Source organism: Doryrhamphus excisus, chromosome 2 (assembly GCF_030265055.1).
Source record: "Doryrhamphus excisus isolate RoL2022-K1 chromosome 2, RoL_Dexc_1.0, whole genome shotgun sequence".
NCBI lineage: Eukaryota > Metazoa > Chordata > Actinopteri > Syngnathiformes > Syngnathidae > Doryrhamphus > Doryrhamphus excisus.
The window spans coordinates 5198882-5225882 of NC_080467.1; the positions used below are offsets into that span (position 1 = coordinate 5198882).

Genomic DNA, 27001 nt, shown 5'->3' on the forward strand with positions numbered 1-27001 from the left:
CTGGTCACATATGTACCGAGTCCCGTCATTGCGTGTTGTCTTCCATAAGAATCATCCCGATCATCGCATCGCTGCTTCGACGTCTCCCCGGGAAGAGCAGCTCGTATTCGGCGTGGATGTGCAGGTTGGCAGCGTTCATTTGACAAACTTTTTTCACCCCCCTCTTGTTGTAATTTGCTCTATTCTTAGCACCTCGCCGCTAAACACATAATTGGATCATCCCAGCGGCTTGACAGTGACAAGTCACAAGCACCCAATAGCGGGAGGCGAGAGATCAGCCACGCCGATTCCACTAATCCGTCCACGGCTACGGAGGTGTGCTGCGCTCACGCCCGGAAAGGAGCAAGAAGCTCGGGAAGGCGAGCCTGTTCCCGGTCGGGGTGGTCCATCCAGCACAATGATCATAACACTGCGGGCTCTTCTGGAACAAGGGGTAAGTCAGCGTGCTAGCATGCTCCTTACTGCGGGAGTCTGCACCGGGACGTCCAGGTGGCGCTCCTTTGCACTTCTCTGCAGGGCCTGCAGGGGCATCTGCGCATGGGGGCGCCCACAGGATCATTTACTCTACTTTCCTGCATTGTGTTGTAGTGTCCTGCTAAAATGTACAATATGATTATTTATTTATTATTATTATTATTTGCTGGCTCGGTGCTGCTGTATGCAGTATGAACTCCGTCAGACTTCTGAGGAATAAATATATCAATAAATATATAATAATAATATATATAAATCAATATAATCAAATACATCAACCATACATTAAAACGTATTGATTTTTATTGAAAATATTTTGGACATCTGAATTTTTTAAATTAAAATTAAATTATAAAAATAAAAATATTTGAAAATGTAAATATACGTCTCACCGTTTAGCCTTTCATTATGTTCCTGTATTATTCATAATTTTAGATATATGTTTAAATATTTATGTTTAAATGTTTTCATGTTTTTGTGCTTTTTTATGCAGCAGATTTTTTTGTTAAAACATTTTTTAAATGCAGACATCAGTGGGTAATGACCAGAGTTCAATCCCACCCTCGGCCATCTCTGTGTGGAGTTTGCATGTTCTCCCCGCGCATGCGGTACTCTGGTTTCCTCCCACATTCCAAAAACATGCTAGGTTAATTGGCCACTCCAAATTGTCCATATATGGACAATTTGGAGTGGCCAATTAAGGTATGATAGTGATAGGTATGAATGTGAGTGGGGGAGGAAACCGGAGTACCTGGAGAAAACCCACACATGCACGGGGAGAACATGCAAACTCCACACAGACTCGTGTCGCCTAGCTATGTGGCCTGCATGCTAACCACTCGTCCGCCGTGAAGGCTAGACTCATATGTATTTCTTCAAAATAAAGCCAACAACTTACCACTTCCACATTGGATAGGAGGAGAACTTCTATCATGTCGGACATGACTTGCAGTGTTAAGGTAATATAATGTAAGGTAATGTCTTTTGTCATTACTACCACCTAGTGACCAGAACGCTACATAGCATTTGTAGTTCAATATGTTTTGACTAAGAATAGAATATAGCCTACCATAAAATAATAATAAATTATTTGTGAAAAACAGTGACGTGGCAAGGAAGTGATAATCAAACCGCAATATTGTGAGGAATGATGCTATCTATATTTATCGATGGAAGTATGCAATACTGCCCGATTTTCATAGCAGTTATGTACTATGGCAAAAAGTAATTAATATGCCCATAAAAATATCTACTTTTGGCACACGGCTCACTCCTCTCCCTCTAAACCCTCAGATTTTGGATCAACTTTTGCAATAATGTGACTGTTGTAGTTATTAATTACATTCAGCTCAGGAACCACATCCTCTCTAATTCTCTTTAATTGCCATTGTTGACTAGCGACAAAGGCTAATAAGCTGACAAACGTCAAATGTAAAGCTACTCTCTCAAGATGATATATGAACACATGGAATCAGAGTTACGGTATAGGCAGTCACAGTGTAAAACTACGGTGTGTTCAAGGACCACTGAACAAAGTGCAACATTCCAACACTTTTGTCAGAAAATGACGCGAGTATTAAAAAAGGGACAAGATTTCTTCTTCAGATTGAAACTGCCTTGCGGACACGAGGCCTGGGATGATAATAGTAAATGAATTAATAAAAAATCATCAAATGAAAATCAACTCCATAATTTTCCTGCAGGCCTCATTATATGGCCATGTGCTTCGGTGTCTGTTTTCCTCGTCTCTCGCCTCCAAACAGGCAGGAAGTGGGTTCACGCTGTCGTTTTGCTTTCAGCACCTTGGCACGTTTGTTCCATAGAACAACGGCATGAACAGAGAAACCCTTTTGTCAGTGGGCGGAGGCGGGGCCGCTTGCGTACCACAGTGCAGAAGAGTGTAACTCAGTGTAATTGAATGAGTACACTCAAAAAATAAATGTTTCGCCTCAACAAAAAAAATCAACGCAACAATTTCCATTAGTCTTTCTTAGTTATGACAAATTAATTAGAAATAATTTGTCAAACAACATTGCATTGCACAAATTAGCTTTTCCTCTTCACTCAAAGCTCATTTTAAGTAATGCTTACTGAATAATTGTTGCCATAGGGACAAGTTTTTAAGTTCGTAACTCAAAGAAATATGTTAAGTCAACTGACCTAATCATTTTATTCAAAGTAGTTTAATTTGTTGTCTACTTAATTATAATAATAATGCACACAGCTTTTTAAGTCGCAGTAACTTTATATATATATATATATATATATATATATATATGTGTGTGTGTGTGTGTGTGTGTGTATATTATGTTACCAAGCTAATTTTATGAAGTCATTGAATTTTGTTTTAAGCTTACTAACAATAAAATTTGAGTGTATATGACATGCTAAATTAAGTTCATCTAATAGCCAACATTATTATTTGAACATAACTTAAAAAATAAAGTTAGCAACTTAGAAAGTTTATCTAAATCAATTAATTACATTTTTATTACATTGTATTTATGTATTAAATCAAGTGGTGTCAACAGATACTCTGAATTACTTTTTAGAGTGTAGATTGCAGTATATTGTCATATTTTAGACATGTATAAATGTGTTTTTGTATGCTGTACATATTACCTGTATTGTCACATATTTGTATATTTTTATACCCAGTTAGTCTGAATGAGATGTTTTTTTTTTCGGTGGGAAAAATGCAAAAAATATATATATTTTTTATCTGTCCGATAAAAAAGTGAAAATAAATAATAATGAAAATAATAAATAAATAAATAATAATAATAACTAATTATTTTTGACCACGTGTGGGGGGGTCCACTGTTTAAAATGCAATAAAGTAGGAAAACATTTGAACTAAGCATATGTATATTTACATGACAAATGTGGGCGTTCAACAGTCCTGCTACTCTACTGTGTTTTTTGCAACGTAGACAGTTTGTAGGGGAGAAAAATCATTGTCATCCATTCCTTAAAGGGATTTAGTTACAACAAAAATGACAATATGACCTCTGCCAAGCACAACAAATCACACATAACAGCGTTATGAAAGCTAATATCGAGTATATCCACGGTAGAGGTGAATAGCATCATAGGTGGACGATACAATCGCTTGCTGTTATGATATAATATAGTTTATGTTATATTATAGAGTGTAAAGTATATATAAAGTATATTTTTATGTTATGCTAGTTGAATGAGGCGGAAGGAAGCGCTAATGGAGGTGGGTGTGTCTCTGTGGAGGAATGACGTCTTATCGGTCCACGCATGCGCAGCACGCTCCCCCCGCTGGTCCCGGCCTGTCAAGAGCAGGCAGATGGAAACGTAGGCAAGTGGATTGGGGTGAGGTCATGTATTTTTAAGGCGCACAACGGAATAAAAGCACTTTCCTCCGGAGGCATAAACGCGTCGTCCCGCTGCTCCGGAACATTTCATCGAAGGTCGGGTGTTTTGGGGGGGGATCCGCATTTCATGCCCGAGGTAAGATAAGGATCCGAGCTCTCCTGTTCCTCGGACGTGCTCATTGTTTGGCCGTGGGGGGAGGGTCGTACGTGTGTCATTTAACGTGCATGCAGCTGTTTAAGCGACATATCGTTTTTTTCATTGTCTCATTTTGACGTGAACCCTTGAACGCAGCATCGGCCCATATGGTTAAACAAGCAGGCCCAGTCATATGGTGACATGGAGGTCATTATGTCTGATGTTATTATCACGCACGGTTCCGTGCTGTGGGTTGACTGCAGCTTCCTGCGTGTGGCTGCCGGGGGGGTCATGTGGCCAAGGTGAACCCCCTGGCGTGGAATAGATATAGAAAATATAAGCTCTTGTGTCTATCTTGCTGTTTCCGGTGATGTCCAAATGAGATGATTGCTGATTGCTTCTCATCATTATACTGCATCGGTGTGACTGGACATGTCTGTGGACTCACATCCCTCCTGACATTAGCTTGTATTAGCTTATATTAGCTAATTTATGGCTTATTTTTGAAATATTGACATGACTACTAGCACAACAGAGGAAAGAGGAGCTAGGTGTACTGTATTCAGGCACACGCTCCGAGCAGTCGGTGTGCCGCTGTGGAGGTCTCTGGATGGAAAATATTTTCAAAGACCGCATTGTTTGTTTTTGACCATATGTACATCATTTTTAATATCCCTTGAATGTACCACATTTACATCATAGTTGTGTACCTCATAATGTACTTCTAATGTACAATATTTACATTATGTTTAATGTACCTGTAATGTCCCATATTTCCATCATGTTTAATGTATCTCTCATGTACCATACCACATATGTTGTATATAATCCATCACGGGCGGGAGGCGGGGTACACCCTGGACCGGTCGCCAGCCAATCGTAGATTGTATAGATCATGTAATATACAATTATATTACATTTTATACAAATGTATTACATTATATTTAATGTACCATAGTTACATCATGTTTTATGTACCACATACATTATATATACCGCATACATCAACCTCTTTTATTTATTTTATTTTTAATTTTTATTTTTTTTGTGATTGTTTACAAGTGCGCTTAGGGCGGCGACTCTCAAATAGGGGGGCTAGAGGCTTTCATATCAATGCAGACCTGCCAACATGTACAAATTTATAGTACTAATCATGCAATTAGCTTGTATGCTCTCCATTTTTTTGCATTTTCCTGGTTTCATTAATTTTGAAGTTCAGCCTCTACAGTACAGATCAATTAATAAATATTATCAGTTTCTGTACTATTTCAAATCGGGGGGGGGGCGGAAAATTTTCTGTCCCTTAGTAGGGGCATGACAGAAAATATTGGAAGTTATGACAGGCAGAAGAAAAAAAGGAGCGCTCGGTTTGCTCACAGGGTAATGGTATGATTATCATTATTATGATTATCATGCACCCCTAATAATTAGTATAACATAACAAATATTAGTTTGTACTGCATTGTAGGCATACTTATAACGCTTTTACTGAAGCGGTATACACTAAAGGGTGAAAACTTGTCAAAACATGTACTAGTGGTGGGCAAAACTGGTTCATTCCCGTTCATTCAGTAAAAAGATCCGTTCATTTCAGTCAATTGGTCGTTAGCCTGTGATCCCCCCCTTGTGCATAGAATCAGAATCAGTCCGTTCACTCATGTTCACGTTCATTCCGACTCAACAGCGCAACAACACGTGATGTATTAGTGTTGTGTTGGTCATGAACGAACTGATCAAAAGAACCAGTTCTTTTTTGTGAATGTAATGAACGAGGTCACAGACAGTGTCGGTTGTTGAACTGACTCTCCAGCCAATCAAAAAAAAAAGCATTTGCAACTGAACAGACTGAACGGGTATTTTAGGGGCAGTGACCTCGTTCATTCCCTTCACAAAAAAGAACTAGCTCTTTTGACCCGTTCGTTCATGACCGACACACCACTAACAATGCATACTTTCTGTGTTGATTTTTCTGACAAACACACCACATTATGCACAAAGATTTCACCCTGTAAGACTTGAAATTTCTCACACACGTGCTTGGCAGTCCCCTACAGGTGCATACCAAATTTGGAACACATATTTCACGTATTTCCACGAGACACCCACTCTAACTGGAGGGTCTTTTGCCAAATCACCCCCAAATTTGGTAGGCACCCGTAGGGGTCTATAAACTATGAGATCTTGCTAGTGAGTTAAATATGAGACATAATAAAAATACTGCACTTAGAACGTAAATATATATCACTTAGAGCTTATAATATGAACAAAAAAATACATTATATCGTGTAATATATAATTTAATATTTTATCAAATATTTTATATTATAATTTGTTTTTTTAATTCATTCATTTTCTAGCGCTTTTTCTCACAAGGGTCGCGGGTGGTGCTGGAGCCTATCCCAGCTGGCTTGGGGGGAGAGGCAGGGTACACCCTGGTTCTGGTGGCCAGCCAATCACAGGGCACATATAGTCAAACAACCATTCACACTCACATTCATACCTATGGACAATTTGGAGTCGCTAATTAACCTAGCATGTTTTTTTTGGAATGTGGGAGGAAACCGGAGTACCTGGAGAAAACCCATGCATGCACGGGGAGAACATGCAAACTCCACAGAGAGAATTGAACCCTGGTCTCCTAGCTGTGAGTTCAACGCGCTAACCACTCGACCGCCGTGCCGCCTATATTTTATTTTATAAAATATATATATAAGATTACTGAAGAGCCCTGAATGAAAGTACAAAGTTTGGATAGCATTTGCCTCGCCCCTCCACAAAGTGAACGTTAAGCTTGTGTAAGTGAGACCAATGCATCTGTTGCGTGCCTCCTAATATTGTGTCATCAGTCATATGTAAGTGTTGTGCAATTCTGCCTGTCTGTGTACTGTGAAGGCCGACAATGCAGTGAACGAGTAGTAGTTGCATGGGGGTGCTTTGTTTGGGCACCGGATTCCATGGACAGATACCGTACTGGTACTACTGAATCTGGGGAGTTAGTCCTATCTGAATTGGATGATTACAGGAAGATGTAGTATGTGCTGTGCAGTACGCAAGCGCGTGGATTTATAATTTATAATACATCCAGGTCCTGACCATCGGCTGCTGCATTGCTGACATAATCTTAATTGATTTGACCATCAACATGCAGTTAGAAGGGTCGTCTCCCGGCGCCCACGTGACCTTTAATCATCGTGATGGATTGGCGTTATTGCTGAAGATGATGACGCTCAGTAGTGGACTCTTGTGTCCTCCTGCCTCCTGTGTGTGTGTGTGTGTGTTACACAAGCATGTCTATTTTCATATGATGAGCGAGGCGGATGCTGCAGACGTCTTTGTGACGTCGGGCAAACAGACGGAGAGCTGAGTCATATTTTTTCCTTCCGCCAATTACATCCCTCATATGGATCGAGTGTCGGGGCTCAGTGGAGGCATGGAGGGACGGCAATGGGCCGGGTGGGGAGGTTCCCACAGGGGGGGGGTTTAAAGCCTTGAAATTGCTTGAATTCTAATGGAGCCTTATCTGAACGATGCCGACATTTTGGGTTAAATGTACAGTATCGCACAAAAGGGAGTGGCCATTTTTATGACAGTGTGACGGTTTTCTCCCACTTCCTCCCACTGTGGAGCGAAGGCTTGTTTGGGTGTCATTTATGTGCCTGATGATTGGCAGGTGAGCGGTCCAGGGTGTATCTGCTTCTTTTCTGAAGTCAGCTGGGAATTATATAACATTCATATTTATAGACGATAAAGTATTAAAGAAATATAAAATATTTGTCTATTTCTTAAAAATATATATTCATAAGATTCATATTCAAAATTTTAATTTATAATAAATTAACTTGTATTCAATTATAATCATTCAATATTATAAGTATTTATAATTATTAAATACATATTTACAAAATATTTAATAAATATTGGATAATTTTTAATTAATTATTAATTAATATTATTCAACATAAATTAAATTAATTACTTAATTTAAATAATTAATTTTTAATTACTTAATTTAAATAATTAATTTTTAATTACTTTTTAATTAATTATTTTTTAATGAAATTAATTACTCATAAGTGTAAGAGTACATTGTATTTATTGCTTTATTATTAATTATTAATAAATTAAATATATTATTTAATATTATTTATTATTAAACAAACCAAAATTTTAAAAAATATTACAAGTTTAGACACACCTCCTCATAATGTGGAAGAAGTGAAAGAAAAACTCGGAAGTCGGTATCACGTGATGTTGGTGTTTACGTTTTACTGGGCATGCCCCATTGACTATTCTGGTTGATTATAGCGGCGCATGTAAACACGAGATTGGAATATTCCTTTCCATGTATAGCATTGTTTTCGGAAAGGTTATTCGGAAAGAGAAAAACTCCTCATGTAAACGTGGCTAATGTTAGATGGCTTGGTGGACTCGACCTTCACGGTGCTTTGACCTTGGGTCATCACTGCTGATGATGTTTTGGTGTTTGTTTGCTGAATTGACTTACCAAGACATAAATGTTGTGCTCGGCTCCCGTCGTTCGGCTTGTTTTGTTGCACAGGCCCGCCTTTTTTTTCCCCGCACTGCCAATCATGGAACTGTGGTTCTCCCTTTGTGCACACAGAGAACCTTTTTGGATGCACAGCGATCAGCAATCGAAGACTTCGCCATGAACAAAAACAAGAAAGAGAGAGAGTTCTACAGCCTGGATGTGGGCGACTCGACGTTTACAGTATTAAAACGATACCAGAACCTAAGACCCATTGGATCGGGAGCTCAGGGAATCGTCTGGTGAGTGATTCAACTTCATTCGTATTCCGCCGAGCGACCGCTTCTCAATTCCGACTTTACTTTTGTGTCCTTTTTGTCATTCAGCTCTGCCTATGACCAAGTCCTTGAGAAAAATGTCGCCATCAAGAAGCTGAGTCGGCCATTTCAGAACCAGACCCACGCCAAGAGGGCGTTCAGAGAACTGGTCCTAATGAAATGTGTCAATCACAAAAATGTACGTACGCAATGTCATCTTTCTGACCGCCATGCATCTCATCCATACGTATATTTTCCCACCGCACAGATCATCGGCCTCTTAAATGTGTTCACGCCCCAAAAATCCCTGGAAGAGTTCCAGGATGTGTAAGTGGCTCGTTTTCTTGTTGTAATGTTTACTGTAGTAGTAATGTTACTACTGCAGTATTCTCCCGTCTGTATTTCAGATACTTGGTGATGGAGCTGATGGACGCCAACCTTTGCCAGGTCATTCAGATGGAGCTGGACCATGAGAGGCTGTCTTATCTGCTCTATCAGATGTTGTGCGGTATCAAACACCTCCACGCCGCCGGCATCATTCACAGGGTAAATGTTTGCTAATCAAGACTTGATGCACGCTGACACGTCAAAAAAAGTCATTGGTGTCCGAAATGTAATATGGTATCAATATGGGGGAGAAAATGGCAGAATGATCTTCGGGCGAGAGGCGGGGTACACCCTGGACTGGTGGCCAGCCAATCACAGGGCACATATAGACAAACAACCATTCACACTCACATTCATACCTATGGACAATTTGGAGTGGCCAATTAACCTAGCACAGGGGTGGGCAAACTACGGCCCAGGGGCCACATGCGGCCCACTAAGCGTTTGAATCCGGCCCGCGAGTTGCTTTCTAACTTTTAACATACATGCTGGCAACATGACTTGCAAGTCGGATGTCTTATTCAGTAAAAAAAAAATAATAAAAAAAAAAATAATTTAAAAAAAATTAAAAAATGTAAAATTAAAGTTTGTAGTTTGATGTGGTCTGATGTTTAAAGCGTTTGAATCCAGCCCGCCAGTTGTTTTCTAACTTTTAACATACATGCTGGCAACATGACTTGCAAGTCGGATGTCTTATTCAGTAAAAAATAATAATTAAAAAAAAATGTAAAATTAAATTTGTAGTTTGATGTGGTCTGATGTTTAAAATGCACCGGAAAAAGGGATATATGGAACATATTTAAAACATATATCTAATAGTCTGGCACTTTTACAGATAAAATTATACAAATAATTACAAATAAACACAAAAATAAAAAATAAAATAAATAAATAATAACTAAATAAAATATAATATAATTTATATATATATAATATAATTAATGATAATATTATAATTATAATATATATATAGATTAAATATAATATATAATGTAATAAATAAATAAAATTAGACAAATAATTCAAGGTGGACTGTTGGAATTATAAGCAAATACAAATATACATATATACATATATACAAATATACATATATACAAATAAGTAAATACATAAAATAAGTAAATAATAAATGTATAAAAAAAGAATATATTAAATATAATAAATATAATATGTAAAAAATAATATATTAAATATATGTAATATAATTAATAATATAATTATAATATATATATTAAATATAATATAATAAATAAATAAAATTAGACAAATAATTCAAGGTGGACTGTTTTATGAATTATGAGCGTAACATACTGTGTGTGTTATAAAAATATATATTCTGGCCCCCCGCACAGTTTTGTTAACTCAATGCGGCCCACGAGTCCAAAAGTTTGCCCACCCCTGACCTAGAATGTTTTTGGAATGTGGGAGGAAACCGGAGTACCCGGAGAAAACCCACGCATGCATGGGGAGAACATGCCGAGGGTGGAATTGAACTGGGGTCTCCTAGCTGTGAAGCCTGCGCTAACCACTCATCCACCGTGCAGCCCTGTGTTAATCCAACAAACCTCATTTCACTTCTGAAATACCAATCCATCAGTTACAGTATATCACAACACCATGTGACTGGTGGCCAGCCAATCACAGGGCACATATAGACAAACAACCATTCACACTCACATTCATACCTATGAACAATTTGGAGTTGGCTAATTAACCTAGCATGTTTTTGGAATGTGGGAGGAAACCGGAGTACCCGGAGAAAACCCACGAAAACTCAACATAGAGATGGCCGAGGGTGGAATTGAACTCGGGTCTCCTAGCTGCGAGGCCTGTATGCTAACCACTTGAGCGCCATGCAGTCCAATTGGTAGCGGTATTGAAACAAAATTCCCAAAAGTTATCAGTACTGATATCGAAGGGGAAAAATTATTTATTCATTCATTTTCTACCGCTTATCCTCACGAGGTTCGCGGGGGTGCTGGAGCCTATCCCAGCTGACTTCAGGCGAGAGGCGCCAGCCAATCACAGGGCACATATAGACAAACAACCATTCACACTCACATTCATACCTATGGACAATTTGGAGTGGCTAATTAACCTAGCATGTTTTTGGAATGTGGGAGGAAACCGGAGTACCCGGAGAAAACCCACACATGCACGGGGAGAACATGCAAACTCCACACAGAGAGGGTGGAATCGAACCCTGGTCTGCGCGCTAACCACTCATGCGCCGTGCAGCCCAATTGGTAGCAAAATTCCGAGACAAGTCTAATCCTTCTTTTGGTGTATAGCATGTTTACATAGAACACACTTTCTGTGTGCTTTGCAAGGTTTATCAAATCCTTTAGAATGGCCAATACAGGAGGGAATGAGTTCACAAATATACAGTAGTAAATATATTACATATTTCTATGTTTATGCTAGGAAGTAGATATAAAAATATAGATACTAAAATTAGCTCGCAGGCTAAATAAGTGATGTAAACATCAGCTAGCTCTCATGCGTCCAATGCCAATGTACCAAAATCATCACATTTCCATCGCCCACGTCAGCACCCGACCGATATAGGCTTAGCTCCAGGCTTTATTTTAAGACGCGCGGCGAAGCCTTGACGCCCTCTCTCCCTCTCTTTAGGACCTCAAACCCAGCAACATTGTCGTCAAGTCGGATTGCACGCTGAAGATCTTGGACTTCGGCTTGGCTCGAACGGCCGCCACGGGCCTCCTGATGACGCCGTACGTGGTGACGCGCTACTACAGAGCACCGGAGGTCATCTTGGGCATGGGCTACCAAGCTAATGGTCAGTGTTTTATGTTCTTGGGATTGATTGACAGTTATTGCTACTCCCGTCTTCTGTTAGCTCACTAACCTGCTTTGGTCTAACCTGTGTGTTCCTCTCACTGGGGATTTTAACCACTAGTGGACATTTGGTCTGTGGGCTGCATACTGGCTGAAATGGTTCGCCATAAAATCCTTTTCCCAGGACGGGATTGTATCCTTGTGGCTTGCGATTTTATCCGATCTTTCTGAAGCATTCCACTCCATGCTAATACGTACATCATGCATGACTTTCATGTTCTCATGACATCATTTTTTGTTTTTCACCATCACTCCTTTGTTTGCATGCTCACGTCTGCATCATCAAAACGTCCCCCCCCACACCACACCACACCTCCACACACCCCCACAGTGGATGTGTGGTCAGTGGGCTGCATAGTGGCCGAGATGATCAGGGGAAGTGTGCTGTTCCCCGGCACTGATCGTATCCTTCCCATCGTTTGTGTGCTCTCCGTGTCATCACTTCATTCGGTGTGAAGACATCCACCCCCCCCCCCCCCCATTTCATTCCATTTTGATTTTTTTACCACCATTTTTGGTTGTAAATTGGGTTTTTACGTCTTAGACCAGGGGTAGAGGAAGAGTCTGGTTGAGGCTTGGTAAGTACAAACCGAACTGATCCAATCTTCTCAAGCTTTAGTTGAGAACGTGAACGATCCTTCTGAACATATTGGAGGCTTCTCTGACCGACTCATTTTTTTCCAAAGACCAGGCCACGTTTCCTCTGGGACTGCTTCCCAGCAATCCTACCAATCCCAGCAATTATTCCCTGTCGCAGTAGTAGTAGTAGTAGTAGTAGTAGTAGCTGTACTCTGTGTGTGGCCCTCAATTTGGTCCCATGAGCTGGGTTCTGGTCGGTTTTCGTTGTGTGGGAAAGTAGTTCCAGCAAGTTTCTGGGTTTGATTCCCCAAACAATATGTGTTCTACAGGGTAATACATTTGCATCACAAAACCGATGCCACACCTCTCAAACGCTTCGTCCGCATCCGTATAAATGTGCGCTGCCGTGCACGTGTTCCAGTGTTGACGCGCGTGGATTAAGGCTGTTTCCACACGAGAGAGTCGGCATGTAAACGTATCCAGATGAGCGATGCAGGGCAAACGAGTGTCTTTCTAACTAGACGTCAATCAGAGCAAAAATATCCCTGGGATAGTTCTAGCACTGATTTTGTTTCCGATCCAGTACTGAGTAAGTACGGATCCAACAACTGTACTTCAAATTCACCTCATGTGTCTCATAAATTTGAAAAAGCAGTGTCTTGACATTTAATTGAATGATTGATTAAATCAATTGTCAAATTTAAGTTAATTTAATAAAAAAAACCTCCCATCTCTTTTTGTAAAAATTGCACTAATAATATTAATAATAATTAATATTACTGTTATAATTTGTTACTGGGATTTTTATTTATTATTATTAATAATAATAATAATAAAATAAATAAAAATCACATTTAATATTATTAATAATAATATAAAAAATAATGTGATTTTATTTATTTTATTATTATTAATAATAACAGTAATAATAATAAAATAACTAAAAATCACAGTCACAACCCAAAACAAGCTCTGTGGAGAAAGACCAGTGTCTTTATTTAATTGAAGGATTGATTAAATCAATTGTCAAATTTAAGTTAATTTAATTAAAAAAAAAACTCCCATCTCTTTTTGTAAAAATTGCACTAATAATATTAATAATAATTAATATTACTGTTATTATTTGTTACTGGGATTTTTATTTATTTTATTAATAATAATAATAATAATAATAATAATAAAATAAATAAAAATCACATTTAATATTATTAATATTATAAAAAAATAATGTGATTTTATTTATTTTATTATTATTATTAATAATAACAGTAATAATAATAAAATAACTAAAAATCACAGTCACAACCCAAAACAAGCTCTGTGGAGAAAGACCAGTGTCTTTATTTAATTGGAGGATTGATGAGGATTGAGGAAAAGGATTGATTAAATCAATTGTCAAATTTAAGTTAATTTAATTTAAAAAATCGAATGCATCTCTTTTTATAAAAAAAATGTATGAATAATAATAATTATTATTATTATAGTAATAAAAAATAAATTCACAGTCACAACCCAAAACAAGCTCTGTGGAGAAAAAGCACCCACCATTATCGGAGTGATGTCTGCTGTTGAAAGAGCAGTGTCTTTGATTGATTGATGAAATTGTCAAATTTAAGTTAATTTAATCAAAAAAAATCTAATGCATTCCATCTTTTTGTAAAAATTGCACTAATAATAATAATAATAAATAAAAATCACAACCCAAAACGTAAAAATGTAAATGCTGCTTGCAGCACTCTGTGTGTGCACTCGCTAGTGGCCCCGCCTCCACCCATTGGGACAAAGAGACTGCATGACTGACAGGAGGGTTCTGCTAGTGAACCAACACGCCCAGATGTTAAGACGGATGCACAGAGTGAGCTCTCCTGTCATTCAGTCTGTTGTCAATGATGTTGGCCACATGATCGAGTTCCTTTATTGATCGTATGTTAAGCTGATTTATTGATTATTGTGACAGGGCTAAATTGTACTAAGTAAGTTAGCATTTCTAACTGTATTTTTCAGAAAAATAAGAAGAAAAGCCGTACAGTCGGCATGTTTTTGTCGCCATTTTGTGTGCAACGGTTAAGTGGAATACATGATTGCACTTGACTGGTGTGGAGCGAGAGTATTCCAGGAAATCCACATCAAAATTTTCCTTAATGACGCCTCAATCAGACATTGACCAGTGGAACAAAGTCATCGAGCAGCTCGGCACCCCATCTCAGGACTTCCTCATGAAACTCAACCAGTCGGTAAGAACGTACGTGGAGAACCGGCCGCGCTACGCGGGATACAGCTTTGAGAAGCTCTTCCCAGATGTTCTCTTCCCAGCCGATTCCGATCACAACAAACTGAAAGGTGGCGTATTCTTTAAGCCGCTGACGTCGAAACTATTCCTAAAAAAAAAAGTTAATCCAACTTGGTTATTTATCTCTCAGCAAGCCAGGCAAGAGATCTCTTATCCAAGATGTTAGTGATTGACGCCTCCAAGCGCATATCTGTGGACGAGGCCCTGCAGCACCCCTATATCAACGTTTGGTACGACCCAGCGGAAGTGGAGGCGGTATGTTGACTGCATGATTTTTTTTTGTATTTTTTTTTTTTATTATTCCACTTTTGTCTTCTTATTGGTAATGGTTTTATTTCATTTGAACATGCATCGGATTACAATTGAATGCATCACATAATCAGTTCACAGTTCCACATGTCCAAAAGGAGTAGGAAGAAGCAAAGCTTATTAAACCCTACCCCTCCATCTGGTACTTTTACAATCAGTAACTGTTACATTTGTTCACTTCCTGCTTTCCTAATATAATTTAAGTTTTTTTTAAGTAATTAAAAAAAATGTAACTTTATTGTATAAAAATTATTAAATTTTTTAATTGCCCTGTGATTGGCTGGCGACCAGTCCAGGGTGTAACCCGCCTCTCGCCCAAAGACAGCTGGGATAGGCTCCAGCACCCCCACGACCCTCGTGAGGAAAAAGCGATAGATAATGAATTTTTAAATTTTTAAATTTTTAAATTTTTAAATTTTTAAATTTTTAAATTTTTAAATTTTTTAATTTTTTAATTTTTTAATTTTTTAATTTTTTAATTTTTTAATTTTTTAATTTTTTAATTTTTTAATTTTTTAATTTTTTTAAATTTTTAATTTTTTTAAATTTTTAATTTTTTTTAATTTTTATCAGCAAGTTGAAGTATTTGTGATTTTAGAAATAAGGAGTTAGCATGTTCTCTGTAGGCAGCATTATGAATTATCCTTACTGACCTTTTTTGCAGTACATTTAGCGAGTGAAGATTGCTGTTATAGTTATTAGCCCATATTTCAGTGATTTCTGATTGAGAATAAATTTTGCTGTGTTCAATATTGAAATATTGTTTCATCATTTTGTCTTCTTCAGCCCCCGCCTAAGATTCTTGACAAGCAGCTGGATGAGAGGGAACATACCGTGGAGGAGTGGAAAGGTTTGCCACTTTTAAACAGGCCCGAAATCACTTCGGGTTTTCAGTTTGTGTTTCTCTCCCATGTGAGCACGGATGAGCTCACCCTAAGCTCGAGTTGGTGATAATGACCCCCGCGCTCATTTTTAGAAAGGTCACTCCAGCACCGGCGCGTCCAAATTAGAAACATGATGCTGTTTGGAGTGTGCAGAATGCAAACAGACTGAAAAGAGAAAGCTATGGCCTACATGCTATTAAGGGTGTAAGAAAATATCGTTTCTGCGATATATCGTGATACTTTGTTCCACGATACTGTAACGATATTCATTCATTTTCTACTGCTTTTCCTCACGAGGGTTGCGGGGGGTGCTGGAGCCTAGCTCTGTCTTTGGTTGGGCGAGAGGCGGGGTACACCCTGGACTGGTGGCCAGCCAATCACAGGGCACATATAGACAAACAACCATTCACACTCACATTCATACCTATGGACAATTTGGAGTCGCTAATTAACCTAGCATGTTTATGGAATGTGGGAGGAAACCGGAGTACCCGGAGAAAACCCACGCATGCACGAGGAGAACATGCAAACTCCACACAGAGATGCCCGAGGGTTGGGAAAGATAAAATAAGAAGCCAAAAAGTTACCACTTCCACACAAAATAGGAGGAGAACTCATTCATTTTCTACCACTTATCCTCACAAGGGTCATAGGGGTTGCTGGAGCCTATCCCAGCTGTCTTCGGGAGAGAGGCGGGGTACACCCTAGACTGGTCTCCAGCCAATCACAGGGCACATGTAGACAAACAACCATTCACACTCACATTCATACCTATGGACAATTTGGAGTGGCTAATTAACCTAGCATGTTTTTGGAATGTGGGAGGAAACCGGAGTACCCGGAAAAAACCCATGCATGCACGGGGAGAACATGCAAACTCCACACAGAGATGGCCGAGGGTGGAATTGAACCCTGGTCTCCTAGCTGTGAGGTCTGTGCGCGAAGGTTTTTACAGAGGAAAGTTTGTGATACAGCATAACATACTGTTCTAATGGAATAAAAATGTTTAGTTATTGCATATTGCTGGTGTAATTCAGTTTTTCCAGGAAATAATCTTTAAGAAAAAAAAAAAATATATCGCCTTGTTAACAGTATCGTGATATATCGTATCGTGATACGTATCGTATCGCCAGATTCTTGCCAATACACACCCCTTACATGCTATCAAGTACTCATCACTTCTTACTTCACTGTGGTGTTTTAGGGCTGATTTATAAGGAAGTCAGCGACTGGGAGGAATGGACGAAAAATGGCGTGATCAGAGGACAGCCGTCTCCTCTCGGTGAGTCATCATCGGAACTTCAGCAGCCATGTTGCTGTCAAAAGGTGTTTGTGTTCACAGGGTGTTTTGGGAAGGGCGAGAAAATGCTTGGTAAAATGCGCAAAAGTATGACAAAATGAAATGTTCCATATTAGCATACTAGCATACTAGTATACTCTAGAGTCATTCATTTTCTACCGCTTATCCTCACAAGGGTCATATTGCTGGAACCTATCCCAGCTGTCTTTGGTTGGGCGATAGGCGGGGTACACCCTGGACTGGTGGCCAGCCAATCACAGGGCACATATAGACAAACATCCATTCACACTCACATTTATACCTATGGACAATGTGGAGTGGCCAATTAACCTAGCATGATTTTGGAATGGCCAAGGGCGGAATCAAACTCAGGTTTCCTAGCTGCGTGGCCTGTGCACACTAACCACTCGTCCACCGTACAGCCCTGATAATTCATTCATTCATTCATTTTCTACCGCTTTTCCTCACGAGGGTCGCGGGGGTGCTGGAGCCTATCCCAGCTGTCTTTGGTTGGGCGAGAGGCGGGGTACACCCTGGACTGGTGGCCAGCCAATCACAGTGCACATATAGACAAACAACCATTCACACTCACATTCATACCTATGGACAATTTGGAGTGGTCGATTAACCTAGCATGTTTTTGGAATGGCCAAGGGCGGAATCGAAATTAGGTTTCTTAGCTGTGTGGCCTGTGTGCACTAACCACTCCTCCACCGTACAGCCCTGATAATTATATTTAATATTCATTCATTCATTCATTTTCTACCGCTTTTCCTCACGAGGGTCGCGGCCGTGCTGGAGCCTATCCCAGCTGTCTTGTACACCCTGGACTGGTGGCCAGCCAATCACAGGGCACATATAGACAAACAACCATTCACACTCACATTCATACCTATGGACAATTTGGAGTGGTCAATTAACCTAGCATGTTTTTGGAATGGCCAAGGGCGGAATCAAACTCAGGTTTCTTAGCTGCGTGGCCTGTGCGCACTAACCACTCGATATTGATTAAATATTAACATTTAATATTATATTATTATAAACTTTGGAGTGGCCAATTAACCTAGCATGTTTAGCTATTGCTACAATGCTAACTGTCGCTCCATGTGACTCCCAGGCTTGTTCTCGGAAAGCGGATGCAGCATCTTGTCAGTATTTTGGATGAAACCTATGCCTTGACGTGTGTTTTTCGCAGCACAGGTGCAGCAGTGATTGACAGCCCCCCTCAACCTTCTTCCTCCTCCTCCTCGTCCTCCTCCTCTTCTTCAGCCAATGACGTGTCGTCCATGTCCACAGAGCCCACGGTGACCTCTGAAACAGACAGCAGTTTGGACAGCCACACTTCTCTCGGAGCTCTGGCCTGTTGCAGATAACACACACACACACACACATTTAGTCCACTGTAATCTATCCTCATCAGTGCACATTATAGTGTTAGAGGTGGGATAGTTCTCCTATTAGTTTGTAGAGCTGCGCTTTCAATGTACAGTTTGTTGTTATTGGCCCTGATACTATTGTAAATGACTGTGCTTTCAAATGGTATCATTATTATTATTATTATTATTATTATGATTATTATGATTGTATTTTTGCTGCAAAGAGTATGTTTTGATGTGAACCTGATGTTTGTAATGAGCGGGGGGCGACGTGATAGGGGATTTGTGCATCAGTGTGCGGCTACACAGTGGCATCACGGCACGCTGGTAAAGTGTTTTTTTTTTTTTTTAAATACTTTCTTAAAATGCTGATTCAGCATTCGGGATGTTTTAAATGAATCCACTATCGGATGTGAATATTTCCTGTTTTTTTTTTTCCCCCTCGTCTGTGCAGATGTATCCTTCAGCGTGTTTTTCCGCCGGGCATCGGACTTTTGTTACGTCGGCATACTGTCCAACGTACTGCTGTGTATTCTACTGTTACTTACAGAACAGGGTGAATGTAAGCAAAAAGTCAACAAGACGCTAACACACTTGGCTCCAAAAGTTAGAACACTGCAAACAATGACGTCTAAGCAGGTTAAATACCTGAAATCTTGGTCAGAAATCCATATTTAATAAGAATATATTATTACCGTAATTCTACAACACAATACAGGTAGGTGGTGCTCGGTTTACGGTATTTTGTCTTATGTTGTTTTGTGGCTACCTATGGACTCCCATAAATTCTTTATTTTGGTTTATTTTGGCGGCACGGTGGTCAAGTGGTTAGCGCGCAGACCTCACAGCTAGGAGACCAGGGTTCAATTCCACCCTTGGTGTGGAGTTTGCATGTTCTCCCCATGGATGCGTGGGTTTTCTCCGGTTTCCTCCCACATTCCAAAAACATGCTAGGTTAATTGGCGACTCCAAATTGTCCATAGGTATGAATGTGAGTGTGAATGGTTGTTTGTCTATATGTGCCCTGTGATTGGCTGGCGCCTCTCGCCCGAAGTCAGTCCGGATAGGCTCCAGCACCCCCGCAACCCTCGTGAGGATAAGCGATAGAAAATGAATGACTCATTTTTCCCCTTCGATATCGTTACTGATGACTTTTGGGGAATTTTGTTTCAATACCGCTACCAATTGGGCTGCATAGCGCACAAGTGGTTAGCATACAGGCCTCACAGCTGGGAGACACGAGTTCAATTCCACCCTCGGCCATCTTTATGTTGAGTTTTCGTGGGTTTTATCCGGGTACTCCGGTTTCCTCCCACATTCCAAAAACATGCTAGGTTAATTAGCCACTCCAAATTGTCCATAGGTATGAATGTGAGTGTGAATGGTTGTTTGTCTATATGTGCCTTGTGATTGGCTGGCCACCAGTCCAGGGTGTACCCCGCCTCTCGCCCGAAGTCAGTCCGGATAGGCTCCAGCACCCCCCGTGACCCTTGTGAGGATAAGCGGTAGAAAATAAATGAATGAATGAATCATTTTTCCCCTTCGATATCGTTACTGATGACTTTTGGGGAATTTTGTTTCAATACCGCTACCAATTGGGCTGCACGGCGGACGAGTGGTGAGCACGCAGGCCTCACAGCTAGGAAACCCAGGTTCAATTCCACCCTTTGCCATCTCTGTGTGGAGTTTGCATGTTTGCATTCCAAAAACATGCTAGGTTAATTGGCGACTCCAAATTGTCCATAGGTATGAATGTGAGTGTGAATGGTTGTTTGTCTATATGTGCCCTGTGATTGGCTGGCCACCAGTCCAGGGTGTACCCCGCCTCTCGCCCAAAAGACAGCTGGGATAGGCTCCAGCACCCCCCGCGACCCTCGTGAGGAAAAGCGGTAGAAAATAAATAAACACAATAAAATGTATGGCATTTTTATGCTCCACTGATTTTTTTTTTGGACAAGTACTGAGATGTCGCACTTTATTGAGCAGCCCTTGAACTCACTATAGTTGCATAGTGCAGAGCGACAGTGTAACATGTATGTATAAGTCTCTGACGTCTGTTCATGGGTCATCTTACAGTGCTATTCATTAGTGGCGAGTGCTTGAAGTGTTTTCCAACATGTGGCACGGGGTCAGACGTGACACGGCGTGACACACGCGTTGATCATGCTAAGAATTTTAATATAATTAATTCAATAAATCCGTCCCCACCGTTTGTTAACATGCTATTTTTAACAGCCATGGTAATAACATAATAAAATGTATGGCATTTTTATGCTACACTGATTTTTTTTTGACAAGTACTGAGATGTCGCAATTTGTTGAGCAGCCCTTGAACTCACCATAGTTGCATAGTGCAGAGCGACAGTGTAACATGTATGTATAAGTCTCTGATGTCTGTTCATGGGTCATCTTCCAGTGCTATTCATTAGTGGCGAGTACTTGGAGTGTTTATCCAACATGTGGCACGCGGTCAGGCCGTGAACATGATGTATCGATGCTGTACTCGGTGGTGAATAAACGGGGACACGGCATGTACGGTGTTAGTGTTACTTAAGATGAGCAGATTTGATGAAAAATATACTTTTTTTTTTTTTTAGTGAAAGTATTTTGGCCATGATTTCAGGTATTTGAGTTTTTGCTGAGTCATCTTTAGCATTTGATGCTTTCAGACGTTCATACGAGATGTCTGGTAGTTATGATCTTTTATTTAAGTGCCCTTACTGAGTTTCAAGTGATTTTTTTTAACTCCTCAAAGTTGAGTTCTACCTCGCATACACACACATCATTATTATTATTATTATTATTATTATAATTATAGCTCCGGTATGCATATCACACAAAACATTGAAGGAATATGTCTTTTGTTTTTTTTCTTCTTCTTCCACTTTGTATATATTTATTTATTTATTTAATTATTTATTCCAAGTGCAAATGCATTTGTTGTATGTAAAATGTACATGTAGCTAAGAAAGTACTGTTTTCTTTTTCTATGTTTGATTGCATTGTGCAATATAGATTGTTTAGATTTAGACTAGTCAAAGAAAAATGAGGTGTACATTGTAGTGTCGATGTATGTATGGGAGTTAACCAACCAGGTCAGGCTGCCATGATGCTTCCTTTATTCGGATTGTGTTGGACCCAATTCCGGTATTGGGTACTCCACACAAGCTCCCAGAATGCACTTGGGGATTATTGTGATGCATGTCCTTGCACCTTGCTGGGCCATATTTTCCAATGACTGTTTGTGACTTCCTGTTTGTTTTTTTTTTCTTTTTCATGTGGCTTTTCTTCTGTCCTAAACATCTAAAGAAGAATAGAAGTTTTCATATTGGATTGAACCTACAGGAAGCAGCATAACCGGGTTGTAAAGTACTGGCAACACAAATATGAAACCTGTGAGCTGTTTTTTTTTTTTTTAATGAATCTGGCATCAGAACATTAAAAAAAGAAAAAAGTCCAAGTGTCCATCTTCAACTCTGGAAAATAAAAGAGTTGAATTTGAATCTTTTGTTTTGTTTTTTTTTACTTTCCAAGAGGATGTAAAAGGTAAGAAATGATTCATTTATTTACTGCTTATCTTGTACAAGTTCACAGTGGGGTGAGCTGGAGCCTATCCCGGCAAACCAATTTAACATCTTCAATGAACCCAACATGCGTGGAAGACGATAGTGGAGGAGGACGCCTGCAGAGAAGCTACACGTGAAGTTCTTCCACAGTTTTGTCCAGGTCAGAACTCCTCCTTGCTTCATTTTAATTCATTTGAGTTTTGATTCATTCATTTTGCGGGGGTGCTGGAGCCTATCCCAGCTGTTTTTGGGCGAGAGGCGCGGTACACCCTGGACTGGCCGAGGGTGGAATTGAACCCTGGTCTCCTAGCTGTGAGGTCTGCACGCTAATCACTCGATCACCGTGCAGCCCCATAGTTAGTCAAAGCATGCAACATCATAATTGATTCATCACACACATTGTCGGTCTCCCTGTCCTGGCCTTATCAACTTAACCAGGATGCTAACCAAAGTTCATTCATTCATTTTCTACCGCTTATCCTCGCGGGGGGGGACTGGAGCCTATCCCAGCTGTCTTCGGGTGAGAGGCGGGGTACACCCTGGACTGGTGGCCAGCCAATCACAGGGCACATATAGACAAACAACCATTCACACTCACATTCATACCTATGGACAATTTGGAGTCGCTAATTAACCTAGCATGTTTTTGGAATGTGGGAGGAAACCGGAGTACCCGGAAAAAACCCACGCATACACGGGGAGAACATGCAAACTCCACACAAAAATGGCCGAGGGTGGAATTGAACCCTGGTCTCCTAGCTGTGAGGTCTGCGCGCTAACCACTCGTCCACCGTGCAGCCCCACAGTTAGTCAAAGCATGCCAATTGAACAACATCATAATTGATTCATCACACACATTGTCGGTCTCCCTGTCCTGGCCTTATCAACTTAACCAGGATGCTAACCAAAGTTCATTCATTAATTTTCTACCGCTTATGCTCACAAGGGGGGGGTGCTGGAGCCTATCCCAAATTGCTGGAGCCTATCCCAGCTGTCTTCAGGCGAGAGGCAGGGTACACCCTGGACTGGTGGCCAGCCAATCACAGGGCACATATAGACAAACAACCATTCACACTCACATTCATACCTATGGACAATTTGGAGTCGCTAATTAACCTAGCATGTTTTTGGAATGTGGGAGGAAACCGGAGTACCCGGAGAAAACCCACGCATGCACGGGGAGAACATGCAAACTCCACACAGAGATGGCCGAGGGTGGGATTGAACTCGGGTCCGTGCGCTAACCACTCGACCGCCGTGCAGCCCAGTTTTTACTAATAACGGTCATAATGATGCTCGAACCTACTTACGTATGGGTTAGAAAAAGTGTTTGCCACTTCCTGATGTCTTATTTGTTGTCACACTCGTGTTTCGGATCATGAAATTGAAATATGAATGACAACACATATGAACACAAAATGCAGTTTTTCAGGGAGAAATAAAATCTAAACCAACATGGTCGTGTGTGAAAACGTGTTAAAACAACATTATTGATATCTATCAGTGTGTAAAAGACTATAAAGCCATTTCTAAATTTTGGGATTCCATCAAACCACAGTGAGAGTGGGAAGAAGGAAATCCAAGGAAACACAGCTGGAATAGGTGCAGATTCTGAAAGATCTACAAAAGGTAAAAAAAATAATAGAAGCATAAATGTATAGGCTGGTGAGAATTTTTTTTTTAGCATACAACATCCAACCGGAACACCATAAGTATGTAATATGTATGCTGTATATCTTTAAGATTGCATGTTCATATGTCACTCAAGGATTGTGGATAAAGTTTGTAATTACAAAAAAAAAAAAAGAAGTGTAATTTCAATTACATGCACTGACATTTAAACTTTTTGCTCTTTTGTAGCAGGAAAAGTGAGCAAAATTCAAATGTGGTCATATTCAGGCCAAAAAGAGAGCAATAAGTGTTGATAAGGAGAACCCAGTTCGATGCCCACGCGTGCGGCCTCTCAAACAGCAACACTGTTGGGGATTTTGTCAGGGGACATGTTATAATACGGGAGTTTCTTTCCCTCGTTCCTCCTTTTGATGGCGCTGCTGATGTCCGCCAGAGCCTTCCTGAACTTCTCCATGGCCGCCTTCACTGGCCGTTCGATGAAGTGCTCATCAGGGTACATTCCCAAGTACAACTATAAGCGGAGGAGAACATGTTGACGTACAGAAGAACGTAAATTATGACGAATACACATATATTCTAATGAATTATACACAGTAAATAATACCTTATACTACATAATATATCATGACTACTAGCTCATGACCACTACCAGGAGAAGCAGAGTTTAGAGCAGAAGGAGCCGCCTTCTGTGACCCAGCAGGGTGTACTGTATTCGGACACACGCTCCGAGCAGCATTTGGTACAAAATGTCTTCCTCGGGATAGTGAATGTTTGTTTACAAGTGAAATTACAGAGGAAGTTACAGCAAGCAGGAGAAAAAGGGAGCGCTTGATTTGCTCACCCACACAGTACGTGTAATCCCACCTCACTGGAGTATTTAGCAAAAAAAAAATATATAAATCGTATGACGTCATATACGGATAATTATGGTACACTCCTACTTTAAGGTTACTTTTTAACCCTACCTCATTCTCCTGGTACTGACTGAGGGCCCACACGGCCCCCAGGTGCCAGCTGGAGCGACCTCGGTCAGGGAGGCTGTCGATGATCAGGGTCACGTTTGCCAAGCCCTTCTTGTGTGGGGGGGGCCTCCGCATGGTGGACGGAGCATTGGGAATCCAGGAACACCAGTCGTACTTGAGAAGGACAGATACATTAGCAAGTATTTATTAGCGGCTGTCAATCCATTCAAATACTTCATCGTGGTTAGTTGCATTTTTTTTGTCCATAGTTAACTCAGAATTAATCACAGTTTTTATCTATAAGTACAGGAAATCTCTAAACGATATGGGAAATGATTCAATGTGCAACTACAACGATAATTACTGTATTTTATGGACTATAAGTCGCACAAGGTCAAAAATGCATAATTAGGGAGAAAAAAAACATACATAAGTCGCACTGGAGTATAAGTCGCACAAGGCCAAAAATGCATAATTAGGTAACCAAAAAACCATACATAAGTCGCACCGGAGTATAAGTCGCACAAGGCCAAAAAATGCATAATTAGGTAGAAAAAAACATATATAAGTCGCACTGGAGTATAAGTCGCACAAGGCCAAAAATGCATAATTAGATTAAAAAAAAAACATACATAAGTCGCACCAGAGTATAAGTTGCACAAGGCCAAAAAAAAAAACATACATACATAAGTCGCTCCGGAGTATAAGTCGCACAAGGCCAAAAATGCATAATTAGGTAGAGAAAAACATACATAAGTCGCACTGGAGTATAAGTCACACAAGGCCAAAAATGCATAATTAGAAAGAAAAAAACATACATAAGTTGCACAAGGTCAAAAATGCATAACTAGGTAAAAAAAAACATACATAAGTCGCACAGGGCCAAAAATGCATAATTAAGCAGAGAAAAACATACATAAGTTGCACCGGAGTATAAGTCGCACAATGCCAAAAAATGCATAATTAGGTAGAAAAAAAACATACATAAGTCGCACTGGAGTATAAGTCGCACAAGGCCAAAAATGCATAATTAGGTAGAAAAAAACATACATAAGTCGCACTGGAGTATAAGTCGCACAAGGTCAAAAATGCATAGCTAGGTAGAAAAAAAACATACATAAGTCGCACGGGAGTATAAGTCGCACAAGGCCAAAAATGCATAATTAGGGAGAAAAAAACATACATAAGTCGCACAAGGCCAAAAATGCATAATTAGGTAGAAAAAAACATACATAAGTCACACTGGAGTATAAGTCGCACAAGGCCAAAAATGCATAATTAGGTAGAAAAAACTTACATAAGTCGCACCAGGCCAAAAAATGCATAATTAGGTAGAAAAAAACATACATAAGTCGCAGTGGAGTATAAGTCGCACAAGGCCAAAAATACATAATTAGGTAGAAAAAAAACATACATAAGTCGCACAAGGCCAAAAATGCATAATTAGGTAGAAAAAAACATACATAAGTCGCACATGGCCAAAAATGCATAATTCTCCCAGCTGTGAGGTCTGCGCGCTAACCACTCGACCGCCATGTTTTTGTTTATTTATGATACTGGTTTTAAATTCTAACTGTTTGTGAGTAAAAAAAAGCTTACTTAGGAACATTGATAAAGGATTACACTTTTAAGGATAAATAAACTGGTCCAAAAATGAGTATTATATGTCAAGAGAGAAGTTTTTTGGTTGTTGTTGTTGTTACGTACTTGCCCAAAGTTGACGGCGGCGTGTTGGGCAGAAGCCGTGAACACGATGACGGTCAAAAACTCTGTCAGCTCATCACGTGATTTCATCGTCTTGGGGAACTCTGCGGCGTTTGTCAACAGATAGAATTGCCAAACACGGCGTTAGCTTGTGTAACGCTTCCAGACAGCGTGATGAAACGCAGGAAGCTTGTTTCCTCACTTCCACGCTTGCACGCATGGATTCTTACCGCAGGAATCGAAGCCCTGCATGCCGAAGTTGCAGACATCTTTCACAAAAGCCTGGATTTCCTCGTCTCCTTGGACCTTCTCATCACTGGTGTAGTAAATGCTGACCACGTCGGAGACAAAGCTGTCGGAAGACACAAGTCACGTACACGTCCAGGACCGTTGTAG

General features: G+C 40.1%; 3 protein-coding genes across 8 annotated transcripts in view; 1 reads left to right on the forward strand and 2 right to left on the reverse strand.

Annotated features, from left to right (window-relative positions):
• The window catches only part of ptpn20 (protein tyrosine phosphatase non-receptor type 20), a 47258-nt gene extending 46792 nt beyond the window's left edge, over positions 1-466 (reverse strand). The window contains exon 1 of the mRNA XM_058054175.1: positions 1-466. The gene's annotated coding sequence lies outside the window, so the exon portion shown is untranslated.
• On the forward strand, positions 231-22609 carry mapk8a (mitogen-activated protein kinase 8a). Of its 6 annotated transcripts, none has more exons than XM_058054242.1 (12): positions 231-433; positions 8576-8742; positions 8827-8956; positions 9026-9084; positions 9165-9303; positions 11779-11944; positions 12335-12406; positions 14740-14922; positions 15003-15127; positions 15968-16031; positions 17270-17347; positions 18566-22609. In XM_058054242.1, the coding sequence occupies exons 1-12, from the start codon at positions 398-400 to the stop codon at positions 18736-18738; spliced, it is 1392 nt and encodes a 463-aa protein (XP_057910225.1). In that variant the 5' UTR covers positions 231-397; the 3' UTR covers positions 18739-22609. The 6 variants fall into 6 exon arrangements, with proteins under 6 accessions (XP_057910225.1, XP_057910215.1, XP_057910199.1 ...); XM_058054232.1 differs by lacking the exon at positions 12335-12406 and adding an exon at positions 12065-12136 and having other exon boundaries at positions 243-433; positions 18566-22608; XM_058054216.1 differs by lacking the exons at positions 231-433; positions 12335-12406 and adding exons at positions 3727-3954; positions 12065-12136 and having other exon boundaries at positions 18662-22608.
• The window catches only part of alox5a (arachidonate 5-lipoxygenase a), a 14213-nt gene continuing 9388 nt past the window's right edge, over positions 22177-27001 (reverse strand). Inside the window, exons 11-14 of the mRNA XM_058054182.1 lie at positions 26836-26957; positions 26609-26709; positions 24905-25075; positions 22177-24450 (exon numbers count right to left, since the gene is read on the reverse strand). Coding sequence (XP_057910165.1) covers positions 24271-24450; positions 24905-25075; positions 26609-26709; positions 26836-26957 — 574 coding nt within the window. The 3' untranslated portion in view covers positions 22177-24270. The remainder of the gene's footprint in view (positions 24451-24904; positions 25076-26608; positions 26710-26835; positions 26958-27001) is intronic.

Excerpts from the sequence above, each read along its gene's own strand:
- mapk8a (XM_058054205.1), top strand. The coding sequence starts at position 3,742 with ATGCGCAGCACGCTCCCCCCGCTGGTCCCGGCCTGTCAAGAGCAGGCA. Across the intron at positions 8,743-8,826 it reads GGAGCTCAGGGAATCGTCTG|CTCTGCCTATGACCAAGTCC; the intron begins GTGAGTGATTCA and ends TTTGTCATTCAG. Across the intron at positions 15,128-15,967 it reads ACCCAGCGGAAGTGGAGGCG|CCCCCGCCTAAGATTCTTGA; the intron begins GTATGTTGACTG and ends TGTCTTCTTCAG.